Source organism: Globicephala melas, chromosome 3 (genome assembly GCF_963455315.2).
Source record: "Globicephala melas chromosome 3, mGloMel1.2, whole genome shotgun sequence".
Classification (NCBI taxonomy): Eukaryota; Metazoa; Chordata; class Mammalia; order Artiodactyla; family Delphinidae; genus Globicephala; species Globicephala melas.
This window is the reverse complement of record NC_083316.1, coordinates 170,025,677-170,047,270: the sequence shown is the minus strand read 5'-3', so window position 1 is coordinate 170,047,270 and position 21,594 is coordinate 170,025,677. Positions and strand designations below refer to the sequence as shown.

Sequence of the window (21,594 nt, the reverse complement as noted above, 5' to 3'; positions counted from 1 at the left end):
AACTATACCTCAAAACAAAAACAAAAACAAAAACACACATACACAAAAGAAAATGGCAAAACTTTGCTTATGGACATAAAAAGAAATTCAAATAAATAAAATAATTTAAAAGATGATTCAGGGCTTCCCTCTTGGCGCAGTGGTTAAGAATCCGCCTGCCAATGCAGGGGACACGGGTTCAAGCCCTGGTCCGGGAAGATCCTACATGCCGCGGAGCAACTAAGCCCGTGCGCCACAACTACTGAGCCTGTGCTCTAGAGCCCGCAAGCCACGACTACTGAAGCCTGCGCACCTAGAGCCCGTACTCCAGAACAAGAGAAGCCACCGCAATGAGAAGCCTGCGCACCGCAACAAAGAGTAGCCCGCGCTCGCCGCAACTAGAGAAAGCCTGCGCAGCAACGAAGACCCAACACAGCGAAAAATAAATAAAATAAAATAAATAATAAATTAAAAAAATAAAATAAAAGATGATTCAGGGTTGACAGCAATTCAGGAAAACAGACAATCTCATACATTGTTGCAAAAGTGTAAACTGGTAAACCTCTTCAGAGGACAACTTGACAGTATCTACATGAGCCTGGGGTATTTTTGATTTTTTTTTTTTAATTCCACATATCGGTGAGATCACCGAACATATTTCTGAGGTTCCTTCACCACCCCACCTTTAATTTTAATGAATCTCCAAAGAGGTAGGTAGGTAGGTTATACAAGAGGGGAAACTGAATCCCGGAAAGAAACCCGGTTTCACGCATTGGCCCAGCTGGGATTTGGAGCCCGGCGGTTTGGCTCCAGGACAGCGCGGGAAACTGAGCGGGAGACTACAGCTCCCGCCATGCCGCGCGCGGCGCCGGCCGGACTACAAGTTCCAGGCTGCCCCGCGGCGGCGGCGGCGGCGGGCTGCGGGCGCCATCTTGGTCGGCGGGTCGGATTGAATGAGCCCGCCGAGCCGCGGCCGCCGTTCCGAGCCGCGCGGACCCCGAGCCGCCGCCGCCGCCTCCGCCGCCGCCGCAGCCGCCATGGCCACACCGCCGCCCGGCCGCGCGGGCGGGCCCGCCACGCCGCTGTCGCCCACGCGCCTGTCGCGGCTGCAGGAGAAGGAGGAGCTGCGCGAGCTCAATGACCGCTTGGCGCACTACATCGACCGCGTCCGCGCGCTCGAGCTGGAGAACGACCGGCTCCAGCTCAAGATTTCCGAGCGGGAGGAGGTGACCACGCGCGAGGTGGGCGCTGCGCCGGGGGCTCTCGCTGGGGCGGGCCGGGCTCTCAAGGTCCCCGGGGGGCTTCGGGGACGCCCCTGCGAGAGGGGGAGACTGGGGCGGGCCCTGCCCACCGAGGCGTCCCCAGGGGGCTTCGGGGGCCCCGGCGAGGGTCGCACGCTTGGTTGGGCCCCGGCCTGTGAGTGTCCCCGGCGGGTTTCGGGGACCCCACCAGTGCGAGAGGTGGAGACTGTTTCCTGCCCCGCCCATCGAGGGGTGTGGGGAGATCTCGGGGTCCCTCGAGTGAGGGGTGCAAGCCGGGGCGGGCTTCTGTCTCTGAGAGTCCCCGGGGAGGTTCGGGGGGCCTGAGTGAGGGGTAGAGGCCAGAACGGACGTTCACGAGGGATTCCCCGGGGGTTTCTACCCCCGCTCCCCGTACGAGAGGTGGAGACTGGCGCCGGCCCCGCCCCCCGAGTGATCCCCTGAGAAACGTGCAGACTAGGGCGAGTCCCGTCCTCTGGTGGGTCCCCAGGGTATCTGGGGGGCCCCGAGTGAGGGTGCACCCTGGAGCAGGTCCCCACCCACCGGGGGTCTCCTGGGTGTTTCACGGATCCCATGAGTCTGGGGCTGACCAGTCCCCTGAGGGGGGTTGGCCTGAGTGAGGGGTGCAGACTGGGCAGGTCCCCTCCTCTGAGGGATCCCCAGGGGACCTTGGGGGTGTTGTGCCTGGGGAAGTGAAGGGGGGGGCCTGCCTGGGCAAGGGGAGATGGGGCAGGCTCTGCCCACCAAGGGATTCGGGGAGTTCTAGGGGGCCCCTGAGTGATGGGGTGTGAGCCAGGGTGGACCCCACCCCTAAGGGAGTTGTGGGGAGTCTTGAGGGATGTGTCTGGGTGTTCGGGTGTCCTAGGAGAAAATGGAGGAGGTTCTCGGGTCTCTGGGGAGACTGGGAGGCTCAGACCCTCTGAGGGGGTCCTGAGGAGGGGTGGGGGGTCTCAGGGGGGTCTCTGGGGTGAGTCAGTGGTCTCAGTTCTCCTTGGAACTTTGCAGGGGTCCTGTAATGAATCCTGGGGAGTTCGGTGATTGGGGTGGGGTTAGGCAGGAGGTTCGGTCTTTTACCGGGGCCTGGGGTGGGCGGGGGTCAGAGGGGGGGAATCTGATGTCTCCCAGGTCCCATGGGAAATTTGGGAGGCCCTTAGTTGGGCCCTGGGACCCCTTGGCTGGTTAGCAGGAGCCTAGTAGTCTGGTAGCCCCTGCCCTGTCCTGGGGGATGTGAGGGGAGGGGGAGGCATGAGTTCTTGGGGAACCAGCGGGAAGTTTTGGTGCAGACTGAGGGATAAGGGGCTGGACAAGCCCTGTCCCCTAAGGGGATGTGAGGGCTGGTGTCTGGGGGTCCTGGGTGGGGTGTGTCCAGACTGGCTGCCAACCTAGTGCCCTCCTTTTCTCCCACTGGCGCCCCCCCCCAACCCCAGGGCAGGTCCTCAGAATAAGGGGGAGGGATGCCCGCCATGTGGTTCCCCTGTGGGCCCCGTGCAAGAGTCATGGTCTGAAGTTGGCACTTAGCGCTCTGAGCCTTGGCCTCCCACTCCGGAGAATGGGCCCAGTGACTGACTTCTGGGAGGAGAGCCTCAGGGGGCTGGGGAGGTGGGGGGGTCATTTCTGGGAGCCACGTACCCTCTGTGATCTTGGGCAAATCACTTAACTTCTCTGGGCTCAGTGCCTCTTCTGTAAATTGGAAATAATAATAAATACCTACTTTGGGGGCTTGTTTGTGGGGCCACAATGAGTTCACATTTGTTTTGTAGAATAAAAGCGATGAAGTGAAGGATCCCGTGGGTTCTGTTGTCCCTGTGATGGTCCCTAGGGTAGGGATGGTCCCAGAAGGTGTGGCTTGGGCATCCAGGGGGGTAGAAGCTTGGTGGCTGGTGGGGCTGTATCAGGTTGCCTGAGATTGGATTAAGGCTCGGGATCCAAACCTGCTTTTAATTTGTGACCTTGGGCAGGTCACTCAGCCTCCCAGAGCCTTGGTTTTGTTGTCTGTGCAATGGGGCTGGAGTGGTCCGACTCAGAGCGCGGCCACCTGCTTCAGCAGTGCGTGCACGTCCTCGGGATGCAGGCCCAGGTCCCCCCTGCCAGGCTGGTCAGCGCCCGGGATCATTCCCCCCAGCCTCTTGTCCCACCTGCGGGCTGAACCACCGTGCTGACCTTTGGGGGTGGCAGCCTAGTGGGCCTGATGGACGTGGGGTGCTGGACCCCGCTGGATGGATGTTGTGCTCGAGAGTGCATGCAGGGGCAGGGCCTGGGGAACTGGATGTGTCTGGGCAGCTGCCGAGGCTGGTTGGGATGCAGGGGAGCCCAGCCCCACGGTGAGCATCCCCCAGGGCTGTGCTCAAGATCTGGGGCCACCCAGGTGACAGGAGTGTTTGCAGCGGGAGTGGGGAGTTCCCACTAGCTTGCTGTCCTAGAGCTTGGGGGTGAGATGACAAATGCCCCTCTCAGCTGGACAGTGGAGAGAGCCGGTAACCTGCTGGAGCAAGAGGTGGTGTGGTCATGTGGGTGGCGCGAGTGACCTGCAAGTGGCCTGCAAGTGGCCAGGGTTACGGAGGGGCGGGGCTTGATGGGCGGGCCAGGCAGGTTCAGGGAGCCGCCAGGGCTCAGGCTGGAGCGGGCGGGATGAGGCACGGAGGGCGTGGGGGGCGTGGTGTGTCAGGCCTCCCAGAGGGCACTTTACCTGTTCCGCAGCTCCTCACCTGGAAGGAATCTGCCCCCAGGGGACACTGGGTGATGGCTGGGGACATCTGTGGTTGTCACACTTGGGGGGGGGCAGGGATGCTGCTCCACACCCCGCAGAGCCCAGGAGGGTCCCCCACAGAGGATGATCTGGCCCCAAATGCCATTAGTGTCAAGGCTGAGAAGCCACTTAAGGAATCCTGTGATGATGCAGTTTAAAATGTTGTGAGCACACTGTGTGCTTGTAATCAATCCGAAGGGTCCAGGGGCATAAGGTAAAAAGTCAGATTCCCATCCACAAGCCTGGGCTGGCCACTTGTAGACTCTAGCCTTTCCCATCGGAAGTCAGATGATGCATCTTCTGGCCGGGTGAGCGGTAATGGGGCGAATGCCACGTGCAGATGTCACTGGAGGGTTTCTGGGAGGCTGGGGGCTGGCCAGATTTCTGTTTGAGAAGGATCATGGGTGCTGAGGGGGCAGGAGTGGGCCAGGGAGGGAGGGGGGTTCTCCGGGGAGCCTCCGCATCGGATGTTGAGTTCCTCTGGGCTTCGCTTTCTTCCCCCTTGCGGCCCAGGTGTCCCATTGCTGCGGGGGTCGGAGGGTGCTCCCCAGGTGGACCCCGGGAGCAAGAGCTGAGCTGGGCTCTGGGAGTTTGGGGAGGGCCGGTGTTTGGCTGTGGTTCTCAATCCCTGGGACGCAGGCGGGTCCTCACAGGGTAAGTCTGGGGCCCCAGGAAAAGGCCACGTCGGGTGACGCGAGCCCTGCTGCTCCACGGCAGCACACTTGCTGGGATTCCTCAAGCTCGGCGATCGTTCCGCACCGGCCGGAAAAGACAGAACTAAAGGCCCAAGCTGTGCCCGGGGCTCCCACAGGACTGTCCCAAGTGTCACAGTGCAGGGAGGCACAGGCCTGCCCGGAGAACCCCTGTTCACTGGTTGAAAGAGCCTTTGTGACATTGGCCATCTGCGCGTCCTCCTCTAGATAGAATTTTCTCCATCGTCCCAGTGCTGTCGATTGGGTTCGGCAGATGTTTTCTGGAAAGGGCTGGAGTTGTTCTCAGCTTTGTGGGCTGATGGTTTCAGGCTTGAGCACTCAGCTCGGCCTTTGTGGTGGGGAAGCTGCCCCGGGCAGTACATGGAGGAATGCGCAGATTGCCTGACAATAAAGCTTTATGTATACACACTGAAATGTGCACTTCATATGGGTGCCTGTGTCATGAGATACCTTTTTCTTTTTGTTCACCCAGCCAATTTGAAAACATAAAAACCATTTTAGTCCCACAGGCTGGACAAAAACAGCTGGTGGGCTGGAATTTTGGCGCCTGGGCCTGAGTTTGCAGTCCTGGCTGTAGAGGATTGCCTTACTAAGACACACAGATGGGTGTGCACATGCGCGCACATGCCCAAAACGCTGTGAGAACCGAGCACAGACACATCTCGGGTCATTGCGCTGCACAGACACTGCATTTTTACAAATTGAAGGTCTGTGGCAACACTGCCTTGGGCAAGTCTGTTCCCTTCAGGTCTCTGTGTCACGTTTTGATCTTTCTCCAGATATTTCCAGTTTCTTCATTTGTGTTATTTGTTATGGTGATCTGTGATCAGTGACCTTTGATGTTACTACTGCAAAAAGATTACAACTTGCTGAGGCTCAGGTGACAGCATTTTTTAGCAATAAAGTATTTTTATTTTTTTTAATTTAAAAAATTAAAAAAAAATTTTTATTTATATTTTTTTTGGCTGTGTTGGGTCTTCGTTGCTGCGCACAGGCTTTCTCTAGTTGCAGCGAGCAGGGGCTACTCTTCGCTGCAGTGTGTGGGCTTCTCGTTGCAGTGGCTTCTCTTGTTGCGGAGCACGGGCTCTAGGCGCGCGGGCTTCAGTAGTTGTGGCTCACAGGTTTAGTTGCTCCACGGCATGTGGGATCTTCCCGGCCCAGGGATCAAACCCATGTCCCTGCATTGGCAGGTGGATTCTTATCCACTGCGCCACTAGGGAAGTCCTAATAGGGTATTTTTAAATAAGGGCTGTGCATTGTTTTTTTTGCAAGGCTATTGCACAGTCAATAGACTGCAGGATAGTGTGAGCATAAATTTTTTTTTTTAGCTGAGCCATGCGGCTTGTGGGATAAAGATCCATTCCCAGGGATCAAACCCACGTCCTTGGCAGTGAAAGTGCAGAGTCCTAACCACTGAACCGCCAGGGAATTCCCTGGGCATAACTTTTTTTAAAAAAAATTTATTTATTTATTTTATTTATTTATTTGGTTGTGCCGGGTCTTAGTTGCAGCAGGCAGGCTCCTTAGTTGCAGCTTGCCTGCTCCTTAGTTGTGGCATGTCGGTTCCTTAGTTGCGGCAGGCGGGCTCCTTAGTTGTGGCATATGAACTCTTAGTTGCAACATACATGTGGGATCTGGTTCCCTGACCAGGGATCAAACCTGGGCCCCCTGCATTGGGAGCACAGTCTTAACCACTGTGCCACCAGGGAAGTCCTTTTGTGTATAACTTTTATATCTACTGGGAAACCAAACAATTCGTATGACTCGCTTTATTGTGATACTCGCTTTATTGCAGGGGTCTGGAACGGGACCCTCTGTGTCCCTGAGGTCTGCCTGCTCTTTAACAAGACCCCCGAGAGTCACCCAAGATGGCCTAGGACAAGTGAGGCCCTCGCCTTGGGCACGGAGTCTAGTGGGACGCCCACGTTCTCGCTCACAGAGATGAACGCACGATGTATTTTGAATTGCTCGAGCTTACTTCTTTTTTTAAAAAATTAATTAATTAATTATTTTTGGCTGTGTTGGGTCTTCGTTTCTGTGCGAGGACTTTCTCTAGTTGCGGTGAGCGGGGGCCACTCCTCATCGCAGTACGCGGGCCTCTCACTGTCGCGGCCTCTCCCGTTGCGGAGCACAGGCTCCAGACGCGCAGGCTCAGTAGTTGTGACGCACGGGCTTCGTCGCTCTGCGGCATGTGGGATCTTCCCGGACCAGGGCTTGAACCCCTGTCCCCTGCATTGGCAGGCAGATTCCTAACCACTGCGCCACCAGGGAAGCCCCTCGAGCTTACTTCTTGGGTCAGTGTTAGGTGTATAGACAAAGGTTGAGGGCGGTACTGGGTCCCCATCAGCATCTCACGTCAGTGTGTCTCACAGCTTGCTCTCCGACAGTGCTGCATCACTTTAGCTTTGCTCAGATCTCCTGAGCTGACCCACCATCCTCTCTGCCCCAGGACCCCTCAGGACCCCTGTGACATCCAGGTCTCCCATCTCCTGGGCCCCTGTGGGATGTGCTGGTTCCCCACCTTTCCTGGTTCCTGGGGCCCTGGCAGCTGTGAGGTGGGGACAGGAGTGTCCCCATTGGGATTCATCTGGTGTTTTCTCATGGGCAGGCCGGGTTAGGGGTGTGAGTGGTACCTTTTTTTTTTTTTTTTGGCCGCCCCGCGTGGTACATGGAACTTCCCCAACCAGGGATCGAACCCGCACCCACTGCAGTAGAAGCACAGAGTCCTAACCGCTGGACCACCAGGGAAGTCCCCATGAGTGGTATCTTAATGGGATATTTCAAAAGTCGAAATTAATGCTGACGTCCACTGTGGATAAGCATCAGGCGTACAGGCAGGATCTCGTGCTGGGTTTCCTGCCCCCTGAGCCCCAACAGTTTGTTCTGATCTCACCTTGATGTTCTGTCATGTTGGTCCATCTGCGCCCCTCGTGCCATGAGGGGAGGCTGGAGAGACAGGTACCCTGTAGGAACCCAGCCTGTGGGGCCGGAGAGCTTGTCTGAGATCCCTGTCTAGGTGCCAGGCCCTCCACTGGGGTTAGGAAAGTTCTGGAAGGTGACTGGATGGGCGGGGAGAGAGGGCAGAGAAACATCCCCTGCGTGTCCCCCTCTCGGAATTGCCCCCAGCGGACTGCTCTGCCCCGTACCTTGACAGGTCAGGAGAGGGCAGTGTGCTGTCCTGTGCCTCAGTTTCCCCATTTGTGAAATGGGGCTAAGAGCCCATACCCCCCCTACCTGTGGGATGAAATGACCAGGAGTGCTGGATTGAGGTGGGAGAGCCAGGCCCCAGCCGGAGAGGGTGGGAGTCTGAGATCAGACTGGCTATTAAATCCCACCTCTTCTGGATTTGTTCTGACCTGCCTGGGACATTCCGGTTTGAACCCTCAAAAATCCCACATCCTGGAATCCCCTCGGTCCCAGGCAAACGGGGATGGTGGTCACCCAACCCAGTGGCAGGTCCTTGGCAGCTCCCCTGAGCCTCGTCAGCTCAGGGGCCTTTCCTGTGCAAGGGAGGGGAGTGACCCTCCCAGGCCTTAAGTTGACCTCTGACCCATGTCACAGACACTCACTGCTCTGTTGTAGTTTTGTGGGAAATGGTGCCACTTTCAAAGCCAGCTGCCTTGTCACCCTCTGCCTTCTGTGTCAGCTCCCAAAAGTGTTTTAACCACTTTATTGAGGTATAATTCCCGTCTCATGCAGTTCACCCAGATAAACTCTGCTCTAAGTTCAGGAGTGGTTAATATATTTAGAGCTGTGCAGCCATCTCCCCAAAGGAAACCCCTTCTTGGGGAGGGGCAAGATAGGGTAGGGGATTAAGAGGAACAGACCGTTATGTATGAAGTAAATAAGCTGCAAGGATATATTGGACAACACAGGGAGTATAGTCAATATTTTTAGTAACTATGAATAGAGTATAACCCTTAAAAATTGCGAATCACTGTCATATACCTGAAACTTATATAATATCGTACATCAACTATATCTCAAAAAAAACATAACAAAACAGAATTGCACTAAAAAAAAAAAAAAAGAAGCCCCGGCCCCATTAGTGGTCACCCCCTCACCCTCATCCAGTCGTTTGACATGAACCCACTGTCTGTCCCTGGGGATTTGCCTGTTCTGGACGTTTCCCATCGATGGAATCACACACCGTGTGTCCTCCTGTGTCTGGCTTCTCTCACTGAGCATCGTGTTCTCAGGGTCTGTCCACGTTGGAGTGAGTGTCAGGGCGTCACCCTTTCTCACAACTGAGTGGTGCTCCCATGTGTGGAGGGACCACATTCTGTTTATCTGTCATCTGCTGATGGGCATTTGGGTTGTTCCCACGTTGGGGCCATGAGGAGTGATGGGGCTGTGAACGCATGCGCCTGGGTCTTGTGTAAGATGTGTGTTATTTCTCCCGGGTAGATTCCTGGGGGTGGAATTGCTGGGTTGGTGGTTGCTCTGTTTGTCCATCTGAGGAAATGCCAGACTGTCTGCCGTGGTGGCTGTACAGTTTTAATCCCCTGGCCGTGCGTGGAGGTGCCGATTCCTCCCTAACCTCACCAGCACTTGTTCGACTGTCATTTCCACGGTAGCCATCCTCGTGGGGGGGAGGTGGTGTCTCACTGTCCTGTTGGTTCCAGATATTTGTAAACACGCTCACGGCCCTGTGCCCCTTGGCGCGGGGCAGGGAGGCTGATGGGAGACCTGAGGTGTGTGCCCAGCTGGCAGGTGCGGCCTAGCGGCGGGCAGTGATGGGGACCAGTGACCTGGACAGGCTGGTGTGGCCCGGGGCAGGTGGGGCAGTGTCGGGGTGAGCGGGAGCCGTGTTGGTGGGGAAGGGTGGGCTTCACCTCGGCCTGGCTGTCCCCCCAGGTGAGCGGCATCAAGACACTGTATGAGGCAGAGCTGGCTGATGCCCGCCGGGTGCTGGACGAGACGGCCCGGGACCGAGCCCGGCTGCAGATCGAAACTGGGAAGCTGAGGGCCGACCTGGAGGAAGCCAACAAGAGGTGGGGCTGCAGCCGGCACGATGTCACCTGATTCTGGGGCGCACAGGGGCCCGGGGCAGGGGTTGTTGCCCTGTGCGAGGTGGCGGCTCCCGTCTGAGCGGGGCCCCCGGCTCGGGCAGCCCTCCTGGGAGCGGGCCGTGTGGGTTCTGGGGGCCGCTGGGTGGGTGGGTGCGGCCTCTGTGGCCTGGCCCTCTGGCCGCCCCGTCTAGAGCCTTTATCCCCCAATATAATTTGGCCCCAGGAAGAGTTAAAACCCAGCAGCTCTCCTGGGACTGAATCCCTGGTAGCTGGTAGCCCTGTGCCTTTCCCCTTCCCCAGAGGAGGGGTGCCCCAGGTCACAGAGCCCAGCCGGGGAAGCCGGGGGCGGCGGGTGACCTTCTCTTCCCGTTCTTGAGCACCGTCTCCCACCTGCTCCCGAGTAGAAGGCTCAGGAAATTTGGAGGACAAGGCGGTGCTGGTGGTGATGGTAGCAGAAGGAATAAAGTGATGTAAACTCGTGGAGTGTTTAGATAAAGGACTCTGTGAGGGACACCAGATCTCCTCCCTGCTGACGGCTACCCCAGCAGGTCCTGGCTGGCATCAACTCCGGTTAGAGGGGAAGCCGAGGATGAGGTGTGGGGAGGAGTCATCCATGGTCCCTTGGCGTGGCAGGGACCAGGACTGAGGCCTGGACCCGGGCTCCAGTCCCCATTCATAGTCCCAGCAGCAGCTGACTGCCACCTTCACGTTTGCAGGGTTCTTTTTCATTTTTTTCTAATTAGTAGACTTCTAAATTATTATTAATAGAGATTTTTTTGTTTTTGTTTTTGAACAGTTTTAGGTTTACAGGAAAATGAGTGGAAAGTACAGGTTTCCCCAAATCCCTCTCCAGGGTCCCCGATGATGACCACCTTGCAGTAATGGGTGTGCCGCCTTGTCACGATTGAAGAGCCAATTTTTTTTTTTTTTTTCTGTACGCGGGCCTCTCACTGTTGTGGTCTCTCCCGTTGCGGAGCACAGGCTCTGGACGTGCAGGCTCAGCGGCCATGGTTCACAGGCCCAGCCACTCCACGACATGTGGGATCTTCCCGGACCGGGGCACGAACCCGTGTCCCCTGCATTGGCAGGTGGACTCTCAACCACTGCGCCACCAGGGAAGCCCGAAGAGCCAATATTAATGCATTCTTCTTAGCTGAAGTCTGTAGTTGACATAGGGGTTCTCCGTTGGTGTCCTGCAGTCTCTGGGTTTGGGCAAATGTACACTGACACGCGTCCACCATCACAGTATCACACAGAGTAGTTTCACTGCCCTGAAAATCCCCTGTGCTCCTCTGACTCGTGCTTTCTCCCAACCCCTGGAAACCAAGGATCCTTTTTTTTTTTCCCAAGGATCCTTTTACTGTCCCCACATAGCTCTGCCTTTTCCAGAATGTCCTGGAGTTAGAATCACTGTGTGTTGCCTTCTCAGACTGTCTTCTGTCACTTGGTGATGTGTTTCTGGTTCCTCCGTGGAAGAGAACAGAGAGCCCAGAGACAGACCCGCACAGTGTAGTCACCTGGTCTTTGATGAGCAGCAAAGGCAATCTGTATACTTTTAAAACAGCCAGGTAAACTGGATATCCCATCAATTTATTACTTTTTTTTTTTTTTCCCTTTTGGCTACACCTCCCGGCTTGCGGGATCTTGGTTCCCCGACCGAGGATTGAACCCACGCCCTCGGCAGTGAAAGCGCGGAGTCCTAACCACTGGACCACTAGGGAATTCCTAATTTATTACATTTTTTAATTAAAAAGGGACTTGAGCTTCTTGGAGAAGATTAGGAGAATTCTGGAATTCCCCCGGCCCCTCTCAGGCCCTGAACCTCCCAGACACCTTTAACCTGCGTGTTGCTCCTTGTCTGGGCCGAGAGGTCACGTTTCTTTCTGCTTATCAGAGTCATAGATACTCCCTGGCGAGAAAGCAGATAATGCATTTAATTTCAAGAGAAAAATGAAAGTCTCCATGAGCCTCTGCCCAGACAGAATCTCCGAGGCCAACCTGGTGCATTTCTTTTCCACCTTTTTAAATTTAAACTCAAGGTGGACGCCGTCAGACAACACAAGGCTTTCCTGACCTCGAGCCTGGTCATCGATGGCACCTGTGTCGTGATGCCGTCCCAGCCCCTCCGCCGTGTTCCAGGCTCCTGCGACAGCTTAGGGTAGCAGCTGTGTCCGCCGTCGGGCACCCGGGCTGGTGGCTTTTGCTTTGGCCCCTGCTCTGGGAGGAAAGCTTCCCGGGCTGTGGGCACTCACATCCACAGGTGCTTTGCCCAACAGCCTCGCTTCCTGCTCTTCGGCTCGCAGCCCTCACAGACAGGTGTGGGTGACACGTGACAGCGAGCAAGGTGAACCTCCTGACAGGTTACAGCAGTGCTTTTCTTTTCCTACCAAATATATCGCGAAAACTGTGATGATGGAAACGCAGGTGGTCAAGTGGAGGACTGACAGGCCGGGTGCTCCCGCCTAATCCTCCCGGAATTAGGGCTCCAGGGGAGGAATCTGCTTTCGCGCCTGGAAGCTGTTAAGAAGCAGGCACGTAAGCCAGTGAGGGCTGCTGGCACCCCTGCTTTCTGGACCATTCTGTGTCGTTCTGCAGAGCCCTAGCATGGGGTGAAGACGTCTAGAAATCTGTCACGTTTCCTGATCCCTCTGCTGCTGTCGCCCTCACCTTGTGGCTGACCTTGACCTGCCTGCGCGCCTCACCTCACTCCTCTGCACTCTGCTCTGCCCGACGCCCCGATCCTGCCAAAGACGAGGCCCAGCCCCTGGCTTCACGGCTCCGGCTCAAGGGCCACGCCCAGCAGCTCCTGCCCCGCACACACCCGTCCCCTCCTGCTTCATCCAGCCTCGGACCGCGCCGGTCTCGGCTGAGGGCAGCACGTTACACTGCTGTCTGCACCTATGAGAAAGTTCTCCACGGAGACAGGGGTGTTGGCAGATGTATCTCTAGTGTGAGGACGGTCTTTTCATGAAGCTGGTCTTCAGGAATGATGTGTCAGATGGTTCTAGTTTCCCCAAACCCTCCAGGGATGCGGGATTTGCAGCCCCACGCCGTGAGTGGAAGAACCGGGACTGTGTGGCTTAAGCTCAGGAGTGTGGGCTGCAAGCCCCCAGACCCTCATAGAGGCCATCGTGCAACACCCGCACAGAGCTCCTGTGAGGACGGGGTCGGCCTGGAGGCCGAAGTCACCGGACTTTCTGCCCCGTCCCCTCGAACTGGTGTGGTGTTGCCAGTGGTTGTCACCCAGGGTGGTCTGGCCCCCAGGGGACACCGGGCATGGTCCTGGGGACGTCTGTGGTTGTCAGGACCAGGGAAGGGGGTGGGCTGCCAGGGCTGCTGCTCCACCTCTTGCAGTGCTCACTGGGAGAGACCCTGGCTGTCCCCCCTGCTGCCAGGCAGTTTCAGTTCCTTGGTGGGGAAGTGGGCAAGCTGTCAACCCCAAGGAGATTTAGAGCAGCGTTCAGAAATGTTCCCCCTTTTTTAAGAGTTGTGTGTTAGAAAAGTCTGTTTGGCATCTTAAATATTTCATGTTGGAGATAATTGTCTGTTAGAAGCTGGGCAAGCCCGCCTAAAATAGCTTAAGTTTACAAATGAGATCGACTTTTCAAAGACCGAGGTTTTTTGTTTTTTTTTTTTGCGGTACACGGGCCTCTCACTGTTGTGGCCTCTCCCGTTGTGGAGCACAGGCTCCGGACGTGCAGGCTCAGCGGCCATGGCTCACAGGCCCAGCCACTCTGCGGCATGTGGGATCTTCCCGGACCGGGGCACGAACCTGTGTCCCCTGCATCGGCAGGCGGACTCTCAACCACTGCGCCACCAGGGAAGCCCCAGGCCGAGGTTTTAATTTGTTACTTTAATAAATTATACACAGGGAATTCCCTGGTCGTCCAGTGGTTAGGACTTGACACTTTCACTGTCAAGGGTGCGGGTTCGATCCCTGGTCAGGGAACTAAGATCCTGCAAGTCGCATGGCGTGGCCAAAAAAAAAAAAAAAGTAAATAAATAATACATTAAAAAAAAAATCAGAGTTCTCCTCTAAATGACCCTTCCTGTGCCCAAAAGTCTTGGAAAAGGACATGAAAACCCACGTCTTGAGGGTTATTTTGAGCGGCTGGCGGGGTCCCCCTGATACAGAGTGTGTTTGAAGATGGGGCACCTTTGGTGCCAAGAGGTGAGGCCGTGTTACTGAGAGGGATGCTAGGTCGGGACCCGGGGCCCAGAGGCAGACGTGAAGTTGGCCTTGGGCATCGGGGCTGCCTGCTAACTTCTGCCCCTGACTTTCAGCGCAAAGAAGAGGGAGGGCGAGCTGACGGTGGCCCAGGGCCGCGTCAAGGACCTGGAGTCCGTGTTCCACCAGAGTGAGGCAGAGCTGGCCGCTGCTCTCAGCGACAAGCGCGCCCTGGAGAACGACGTGGTGGAGCTGAGGGCCCAGCTGGCCAAGGTAGCTGTGGGTGGGCTGCAGGCCCCCAAGGACCGCCTGCTGAGGCAGACAGCGTCACCAGCTGCTTGTCCCACGTCTTCAGGCGGAGGATGGGCACGCAGTGGCCAAAAAGCAGCTGGAGAAGGAGACGCTGATGCGCGTGGACCTGGAGAACCGCTGCCAGAGCCTGCAGGAGGAGCTGGCCTTCCGCAAGGACGTCTTTGAGGAGGTGGGGCCCCACCCGGCGGAACCGGGGTGCTCCCTCCTTCCCACGTCACCTTGATGCCCACCTCTGTCGTCACGTGGCCGTCACTCTCTGTCTCTCCCCTGCTCATCTGTGTCTTCCGAGGACACTCGTCCTCAGACTTAGGGCCACCCGGGTAATCCAGGATGGTCTTGAGACCCTTAATCACATCTGCAAAGACCCTTTGTCCAGGAAGGTCACACTCACAGGTTCTGGGGACCAGGACATGGGCACACCTTTTGGGAGGGCCGCAATTCAGCCCCCTGCAGACCCTCCCCCGCCTCCTCATCGCTGGGCCTCGGGGCTCCCCGGGCCCTCCCACCTCATCACAGCCCGTTGTGCTGTCGTGGTGCAGAACAGAACCCTGGGGGCCGGGCCACTTCCCACGCTCACTGCTCTGGAAGAGTGCTGGCGGGAAGGGTGCCCATGCAGCCACAGAGCGGCTTCCAGCTCCAGCCAGGCCCCGCTCTAGCCAGAGCGGCCAGGGGCGCCAAGAAGCAGCTCACATCTGTCAGGGATCCCGTGAGGAGGCCACGTGGGGGGGGGCGGGGGGGGTCCCTGAGGTGGGCCTGGGGGCGGGTGGGCATTCTGCTGAGGGTCCACCACACTCCTTTGTAAATGCTTGACTTTCTTTAGAAACAGTTCCTATTGTTCCACAAACCGGTGCCAGAGATGAGTGACTGAGGTCTGTGGAGTGAGCTTCGTCTGAGGCCCTGAGCTCTGGGGCTGCCCCCTGTGCCCTTGACTCCACCGCTGTCTGGTCAACTCCTGGCACATGTGGCTGGGGCATCTGTCAGCTGGTCACTGTCTCGACCCACTGCTGTCCTGTCTCGGACCTCAGACACCCGGGATGGGCTCCATCAGGAATTCTTTTTTTTAATAACAGCTTTATTGAAACATTCCCATACCAGAAATCTTTCAAAGTTTACAATTTAGACTGGATTTTTAGTCCATTCACAGAACTGTGCAGCCATCACTGCTTAATTCCAGAACATTCTGTCACCCCCCAAAAGAAACTGTACCCGTTACCATTAGCGTTCCAGTTTTTTTTAATATAACAAAACTATTTTAAAGTATACAATTAATTTAATGAAATTTAGCACATTCACAGTATTGTGTAACCATCACCTCTATCTAATTCCAGAACATTCCATCACCCCAATAGAAGCCCCGTCCCCATCAGCAGTCACTGCATCCCCCTCCCCAGTCCTTGACAACCACGAACCCACTCTCTGTGTCAGTGGATCTGCCTGTTCTGGACGTTTCCGTCAGTGGAATCACACGCTGCGTGTCCTGTGTCTGGCTTCTCTCACTTCTCTCGTGTTCTCAGGGTCCATCCACGTTGTAGCGAGTGTCAGGGCTTCACCCCTTTTCATTACTGAGTGTTGCTCCCATGTGTGAAGGGGCACGTGTGTTGATTGGCCGTCAGCTGGGAGACGCTGGGCAGCCGCTCTTCAGTGGTTGTGAACCGTGTCCTCGGTCCAGCCCCTGGTGGGTCCAGGACGCTGGTGAGCAGGCCGGGGCAGTGAGCGCGCGGCTGTGTCCCCAGGAGGTGCGGGAGACGCGACGGCGACACGAGCGGCGCCTGGTGGAGGTGGACAGCAGCCGGCAGCAGGAGTATGACTTCAAGATGGCCCAGGCACTGGAGGAGCTGCGGGCGCAGCACGATGAGCAAGTGCGGCTGTACCGCCTGGAGCTGGAGCAGACCTACCAGGCCAAAGTGCGCGTGTGCCCCGCCCTGCCCCACCGGTGCCGCGCCCAGCCCCGCCCAGCCCCGCCCAGCCCCACCCAGCCCCGCGCGGGCTTTCTCGGGCTCTCACGCACTCTCGTGTCCCCGCAGCTGGACAACGCCAAGCTGAGCTCCGACCAGAACGACAAGGCCGCCAGCGCCGCTCGGGAGGAGCTTAAGGAGGCCCGCATGCGGGTTGAGTCCCTCAGCTACCAGCTCTCCGGCCTCCAGAAGCAGGTGACTGGCCAGAGCCCCCTGACCCCTCCTCAGGCCCCGTCCCGTCGTCCCTACCGCTGTCGTCGGTGCGGGGAAGAGGCCCGGAGGTGGCCGGGCTTCCCCCTGTGACGCGCGTGGACCCCGCCCCAGGCGAATGCGGCCGAGGACCGGATCCGGGAGCTGGAGGAGACCGTGGCCGGGGAGCGGGACAAGTTCCGGAAGATGCTGGACGCCAAGGAGCGGGAGATGACGGAGATGCGGGATGTGATGCAGCAGCAGCTGAACGAGTACCAGGAGCTGCTGGACGTCAAGCTGGCCCTGGACATGGAGATCAGCGCCTACCGCAAGCTCCTGGAGGGCGAGGAGGAGAGGTGGGCGCGGCGCGGCGGGGGTGGGGGTGAGGCGAGCGTGTTGTCCCGGGCCGGGCGGGTTGAGTCACCAGGCACCCCGCGACCCCGCCCCCCAGGCTGAAGCTGTCCCCCAGCCCGTCATCGCGCATCACCATCTCGCGGGCCACATCGAGCAGCAGCGGCAGCAGCGTGTCCGTGTCCGGGCGCCTGGGCCGCAGCAAGCGGAAGCGGCTGGAGGTGGAGGAGCCGCTGGGCACGGGCTCCAGCGGCACCGGCTCCAGCAGCAGCAGCTTCCGCCTGGCCCAGCAGGCCTCGGCCTCGGGCAGCATCAGCATCGAGGAGATCGACCTAGAGGGCAAGTTCGTGCAGCTGAAGAACAGCTCGGACAAGGTGAGGCCCCCACCCAACCCGTGGGGAGCCCGCTGGGTCTTCTCGGAGACGTGGGCCAACGCCCGTCCCCTTTGCCAGGATCAGTCTCTGGGCAACTGGAGGATCAAGAGGCAGATCCTAGAAGGGGAGGAGATCGCCTACAAGTTCACGCCGAAGTATGTGCTGCGGGCCGGCCAGACGGTCACGGTAGGTGGCTGCGGAGAGGGAGCGGGCAGGATGTGAGGTGCAGCTGGGATGGGGTGGGGGGACGGGGGTGCAGGGGGAGAGCATTACAGGGATGGAGCCCCGGCGCTGAGAACAGCTGCCTGCTGTCACAGATCACCTGTGTGCCAGTGTTTCTTCATCCGGGCTTCCCTGGAGCCCTTGGGAGGGCCTAAGTGATGTGCTGGGGGTCCATGGTGGAGGTGGGGCTGAGTCCAGGCTGTCTGGGCTGTCTGTCCAGGCACTGGTGAGACACATGACAGCCAATAGGCATGGACTCTAGGGCTTCCGATTCCAGCCTGGCCCGTTTGCCCTGGTCACTGTGAACCTCAGTCTCTTCTACCATACCCTGGTGACTGTCATCTCTAGCCAGGACCCAGTAGGGCCAGGAGGATTAAACACCCAGGGCATCGAGGGAGCCTGTGATAGAGGGCCGGCTGGTGGTACATGCCACTGGGACCGGAGCTGACATTAACCGGGAGGCCCTCCTGTGTCCCCAGGTATGGGCAGCCGGTGCAGGGGTGGCTCACAGCCCCCCGTCAACGCTCGTGTGGAAGAGCCAGAACAGCTGGGGCACGGGCGAGAGCTTCCGGACCATCCTGGTCAATGCTGACGGGGAGGTGAGCACCTCCCTCTGCCTCGGTCCTGGCGTCCCTCCTGGGGTGGGGACTTGGCCAGCAGGGCACGTGAGCGCAGCTTGGGCCGGGTCCTGGGCAGCCGAGCATCCTGACAACCTCGCCTGTGGGCTGGGCCCCCAGCACCTGGGGTGGCCGTCTGCAGCTGCTGTGTCGTCTTGCACAGGAAGTGGCCATGAGAACCGTGAAGCAGTCCTCGGTGGCGCGGGAGGCCGAGGACGGGGAGGAGGGTGAGGACGAGGCGGCCGAGTTTGGAGAGGAGGATCTTTTCCATCAGCAGGTAGAGGCTCCCAGGCGGCACGCGCACACTCGCACGTGCACACGCCTGTGGGCCCTGTTTACGCAGCTGCTCTGGGCACCTCCCAGGTCTCGCCCTGGCTCGGCCAGGCCGCAGAGCTCACAGCCAGAGGCAGGCCATGGAGCCAGCTGCCCTCGCCTCCCGGGCTTGCTTGTTGTGTGGACCTTAGGGTACTGGCCCGGGCACCCTGGGAGTGGGGTGTTCAAAGCCTGTTGCATCTCAAAGTGACTCTGGTGGAGCCCCGAGGGTTCTCAGCGAACCCCCTGTTACCACGTTTCCTCCAGAGTGGGGTGCTGGTGGCTTAATAATGGCTTTGGGGGGAAGGTGGGGAGCCAAGGAACCACACTGAATGAGATATAAGTGCAAGACGCTCCGGGGTCTGAAACAATTGTACCGTGTTCTGTAGCTCAGAACAGAGGTGAGGGAGACATGGAAGGTTCTGGAACAGGGACCATTGAGGCTGGGGTCATCTTGCTGGGAGCTGAGCTTTCTCATGGTGGCTCAGGCCCTGCCCCTGTCCAGCCCCTCCTGGAGGGGGCTGGGGCCACCAGCCACCTTCCTGGCCTCCTCACTGGTGCCGTCCTTCCTTGCAGGGGGATCCGAGGACCACCTCTCGAGGCTGCCGCGTCATGTGAACCGAACATGCCTCGTCACACGTCTTTCTTTATCCAGGGCCACTGAAAACTATTTTTATATCGTTGGCTTCTTTAGTCCTTGGTACATTTCTAGAGAGTTTTTAAGCGAACTGCCAGAGCGTGGGGGTGGGTCTCTGCTGAACTTTCCTGTTGCTGGGTTTCCCTGGGCCCTTCATCACCACTGTCCAGAGTGTTAAGTGCCCCGTTCTCACCTTTCAGTTGAGTTTGGGGCCCAGGAGCCGAGTGGCTAGCGGGCTTTGGGCTGGGAGTCCAGGGGGCCCGTCCACCGCTTCGGTCTCAGCTGCAGCCTGGGGTCAGGGCGGGAGAGGAGGCCTGAGGTGGACAGAGCAGAACTGCACGTAGGAATCCAATAGTTGTTTGTTTTATTAAGCTTTTAAAAAAACCAGATTTAGAATCCAGGTTCTGACCTGGTGGGGGGAAGGGGCACCCTGTGGAAGTTTGGTGGCTCAGCCAGCCGAGCGCCAGAACAAGGGAATCGCAGGCTTTTGCCGTCAGGCCTGGGCTTGGGGTTTGTCACAGTTTCTGCTCTGCTCTCAGGAATGGGGTGCGTGGGGTCGGCCTCCTGGCTCCCTCTCTGGCTGCTGGAGCCTCACGCTTCTGGGGCTCTCTGCAGCTGAGTTCCTCACCTTACGGGGATCCGTTATAAGACTTGTCCTCAGGTAAGCCTTGAGGGGACAGGTGTGACGAATTCGGAAACAAATGCCTTGGGCTCCAGCACGATGTCCACCTGTAACCACCGCTTCCCACCCTCCCGTCGGAGGAGGGTGACTTCAGGGCGAGACGCTGGACTCCCCGTGCTCCGACTCCGTGCCTTGTGCACAGGGCACGCTGACTCACGTGTATTCTTGGGCATGTACTAATATCGCGGCTTCCTCTGTAACTTCTTGCTGAAATGGTGTTCCTGAGACAGACCTGCCCGGGCCAGTTGACCGCTACGGGATGGCTCCATGTCACGGTCCAGCTTCTGGCCGCCTGGCCGCCCCCTCCCTGCATCAGCTTACCTTCGACGCCTCTGCCACGTAGATACACAGAAGTTATTTTTTTAACGGATATTTATTTTTTTACATCGGTCAGTACACACATTGCCTGGATCCCACCTCAGGGGCTCATGTATGCCAGGGTCACCAGGACAGTCCCCCGAGGGGGTGGCATTGGGGCGCCTGTCTCTGTGGGCTCTGAGGCCCCAGACGGCAAACTTCTTTCAGTAAGCGCAGCTCAAGTCTTAAAAGACGCAATACTGAGCCATGGAGGTGGCCTGCCCCCACCCCAGGCCGGGAGCAGCCCACCTGCGTCCTTTCCCTGGGAATCGATCATGGCGACGGGGGCCCGAGGCCTGAGCCCCAGGCCGGGAAGGTGCCAGTGGCCGACAAAACTAAGCTGCTTCTGAGTCTAGAATCCCCTGCAGACTCTGGCTTTAAGTCCGAGCACCTTTCCGTGGCCACCTGAGTCCCTGGACCGCGGGCTGTCTTCCTTCTCCCAGAAGTAGCAGGAGCTGAGGGAGCGTGAGGGTCTGGGGAGCCTGATGAGATGCTGGGAGGGTGGGGCTGGGTGGCACTCAAGCAAGTGGGAACTGCACTGGCTACATCCTTCAAGGTATTTTGAGAGTCTCTGGGGATCAGAGGTCTGTCCTGGAATTTGGGGTCTGAATTGCTGAAGCAGTTTTGCAGGCTGGGCTCGAGGACAGGAAGGAAGGGAGAGGGCCCCACCCTCCCTGCAGGCCCAGGGGTCCTGAAAAACAGCCCAAGGGCTGCCCTAGTGCCTGCAGAGCCCCCAGGCTCACTGGTAGGGGTTGTTCCCAGCAGATGAATTTTCTTGCCTGCTTGAGATCTTGGGTGGAGCCTGAAGTGGCCCAGACAGGCGCTGGGATGCCCTTGGCTGGTGGGGGGAGGGTGCACTGGACTGGTGGCCACTTGTGGCTGGAGGCTGGTGACCGTCATTGGTAATCAAGTATTTGAAAACACGGAGCAGAGTCCAATGTTACAATGTCAGCCAGGGCCTGGGAAATCGAATTTGCATTTGTCCTTAAACATACTTAACATTAAGCCACTTAAAATGATGCAGAAGCGATTCTTTTTTCTAAGCCCCTGTCATGTGATGAGGAGCACCCTTCCGGAGAAAACCCACTCTTCCCAGCCCTGGGGAGGGACGGCCTCCGGGGATGTGGCCGGCAGGAATCAACCCCTGGGAGACACCAGTGCCTCCCCCCGCTCCCCGCCCGCGGTCTGGGCGCTCAGCTGTTGCCACAGCAGCCAAGCTCAGACTTGGGCTCGTTTTTACCCACACCGTCTACCCAGCAGTTCTATTTATATCAGCATATCCGAGCTGGGACTGACATTCCTCAAGGACATTAAAGCTACTGGAAAGGTCTTAATTCTGAGCCCGAAAGGGATCATCAGCACTACACGCTAGTGGGCTCGGTTTCAAGAACTCGGCTGTTTGGACACGTTTCAGAGATCTGTTGGTGGTTTTTATGATGCATGCCAAACGTGTGGTCTTTTGTTTTCTCCGATTTGTAATACACGTTTTATGACTGGAAACTTTTTTATACAACACTCCAATAAACATTTTGGTTTTAAATTCTCCCTCTGAGTCTACTCCCACGCCAGGCTGCTGAAGCAGGAGCCCCAGCCCCTAGTGAAGCGGGTGTCTTAGGATCCTACCCTCTGGTCCCGCGGCCCCCTAGTTTTCTGCATTCTTTTCCCACCTGATGCACTGCCACTCCACAGTGCTTTTGGTCACGTGACGC

At 57.8% G+C, this 21,594-nt stretch overlaps 1 protein-coding gene across 3 annotated transcripts; it reads left to right on the top strand.

Moving 5' to 3' along the window:
* The first annotated feature begins 932 nt into the window (after nucleotides 1-932).
* Nucleotides 933-21,419, top strand: LMNB2 (lamin B2). Of its 3 annotated transcripts, XM_030845503.2 has the most exons (12): nucleotides 933-1,220; nucleotides 9,555-9,691; nucleotides 13,994-14,150; nucleotides 14,233-14,358; nucleotides 15,923-16,093; nucleotides 16,214-16,339; nucleotides 16,469-16,689; nucleotides 16,785-17,058; nucleotides 17,137-17,244; nucleotides 17,760-17,879; nucleotides 18,061-18,174; nucleotides 18,786-21,419. In XM_030845503.2, the coding sequence occupies exons 1-12, from the start codon at nucleotides 933-935 to the stop codon at nucleotides 18,825-18,827; spliced, it is 1,884 nt and encodes a 627-aa protein (XP_030701363.1). In that variant the 3' UTR covers nucleotides 18,828-21,419. The 3 variants fall into 3 exon arrangements, with proteins under 3 accessions (XP_030701363.1, XP_060153413.1, XP_060153414.1); XM_060297430.1 differs by having other exon boundaries at nucleotides 16,785-17,244; XM_060297431.2 differs by lacking the exons at nucleotides 933-1,220; nucleotides 9,555-9,691 and adding an exon at nucleotides 9,709-12,761.
* Nucleotides 21,420-21,594: the final 175 nt, after the last annotated feature.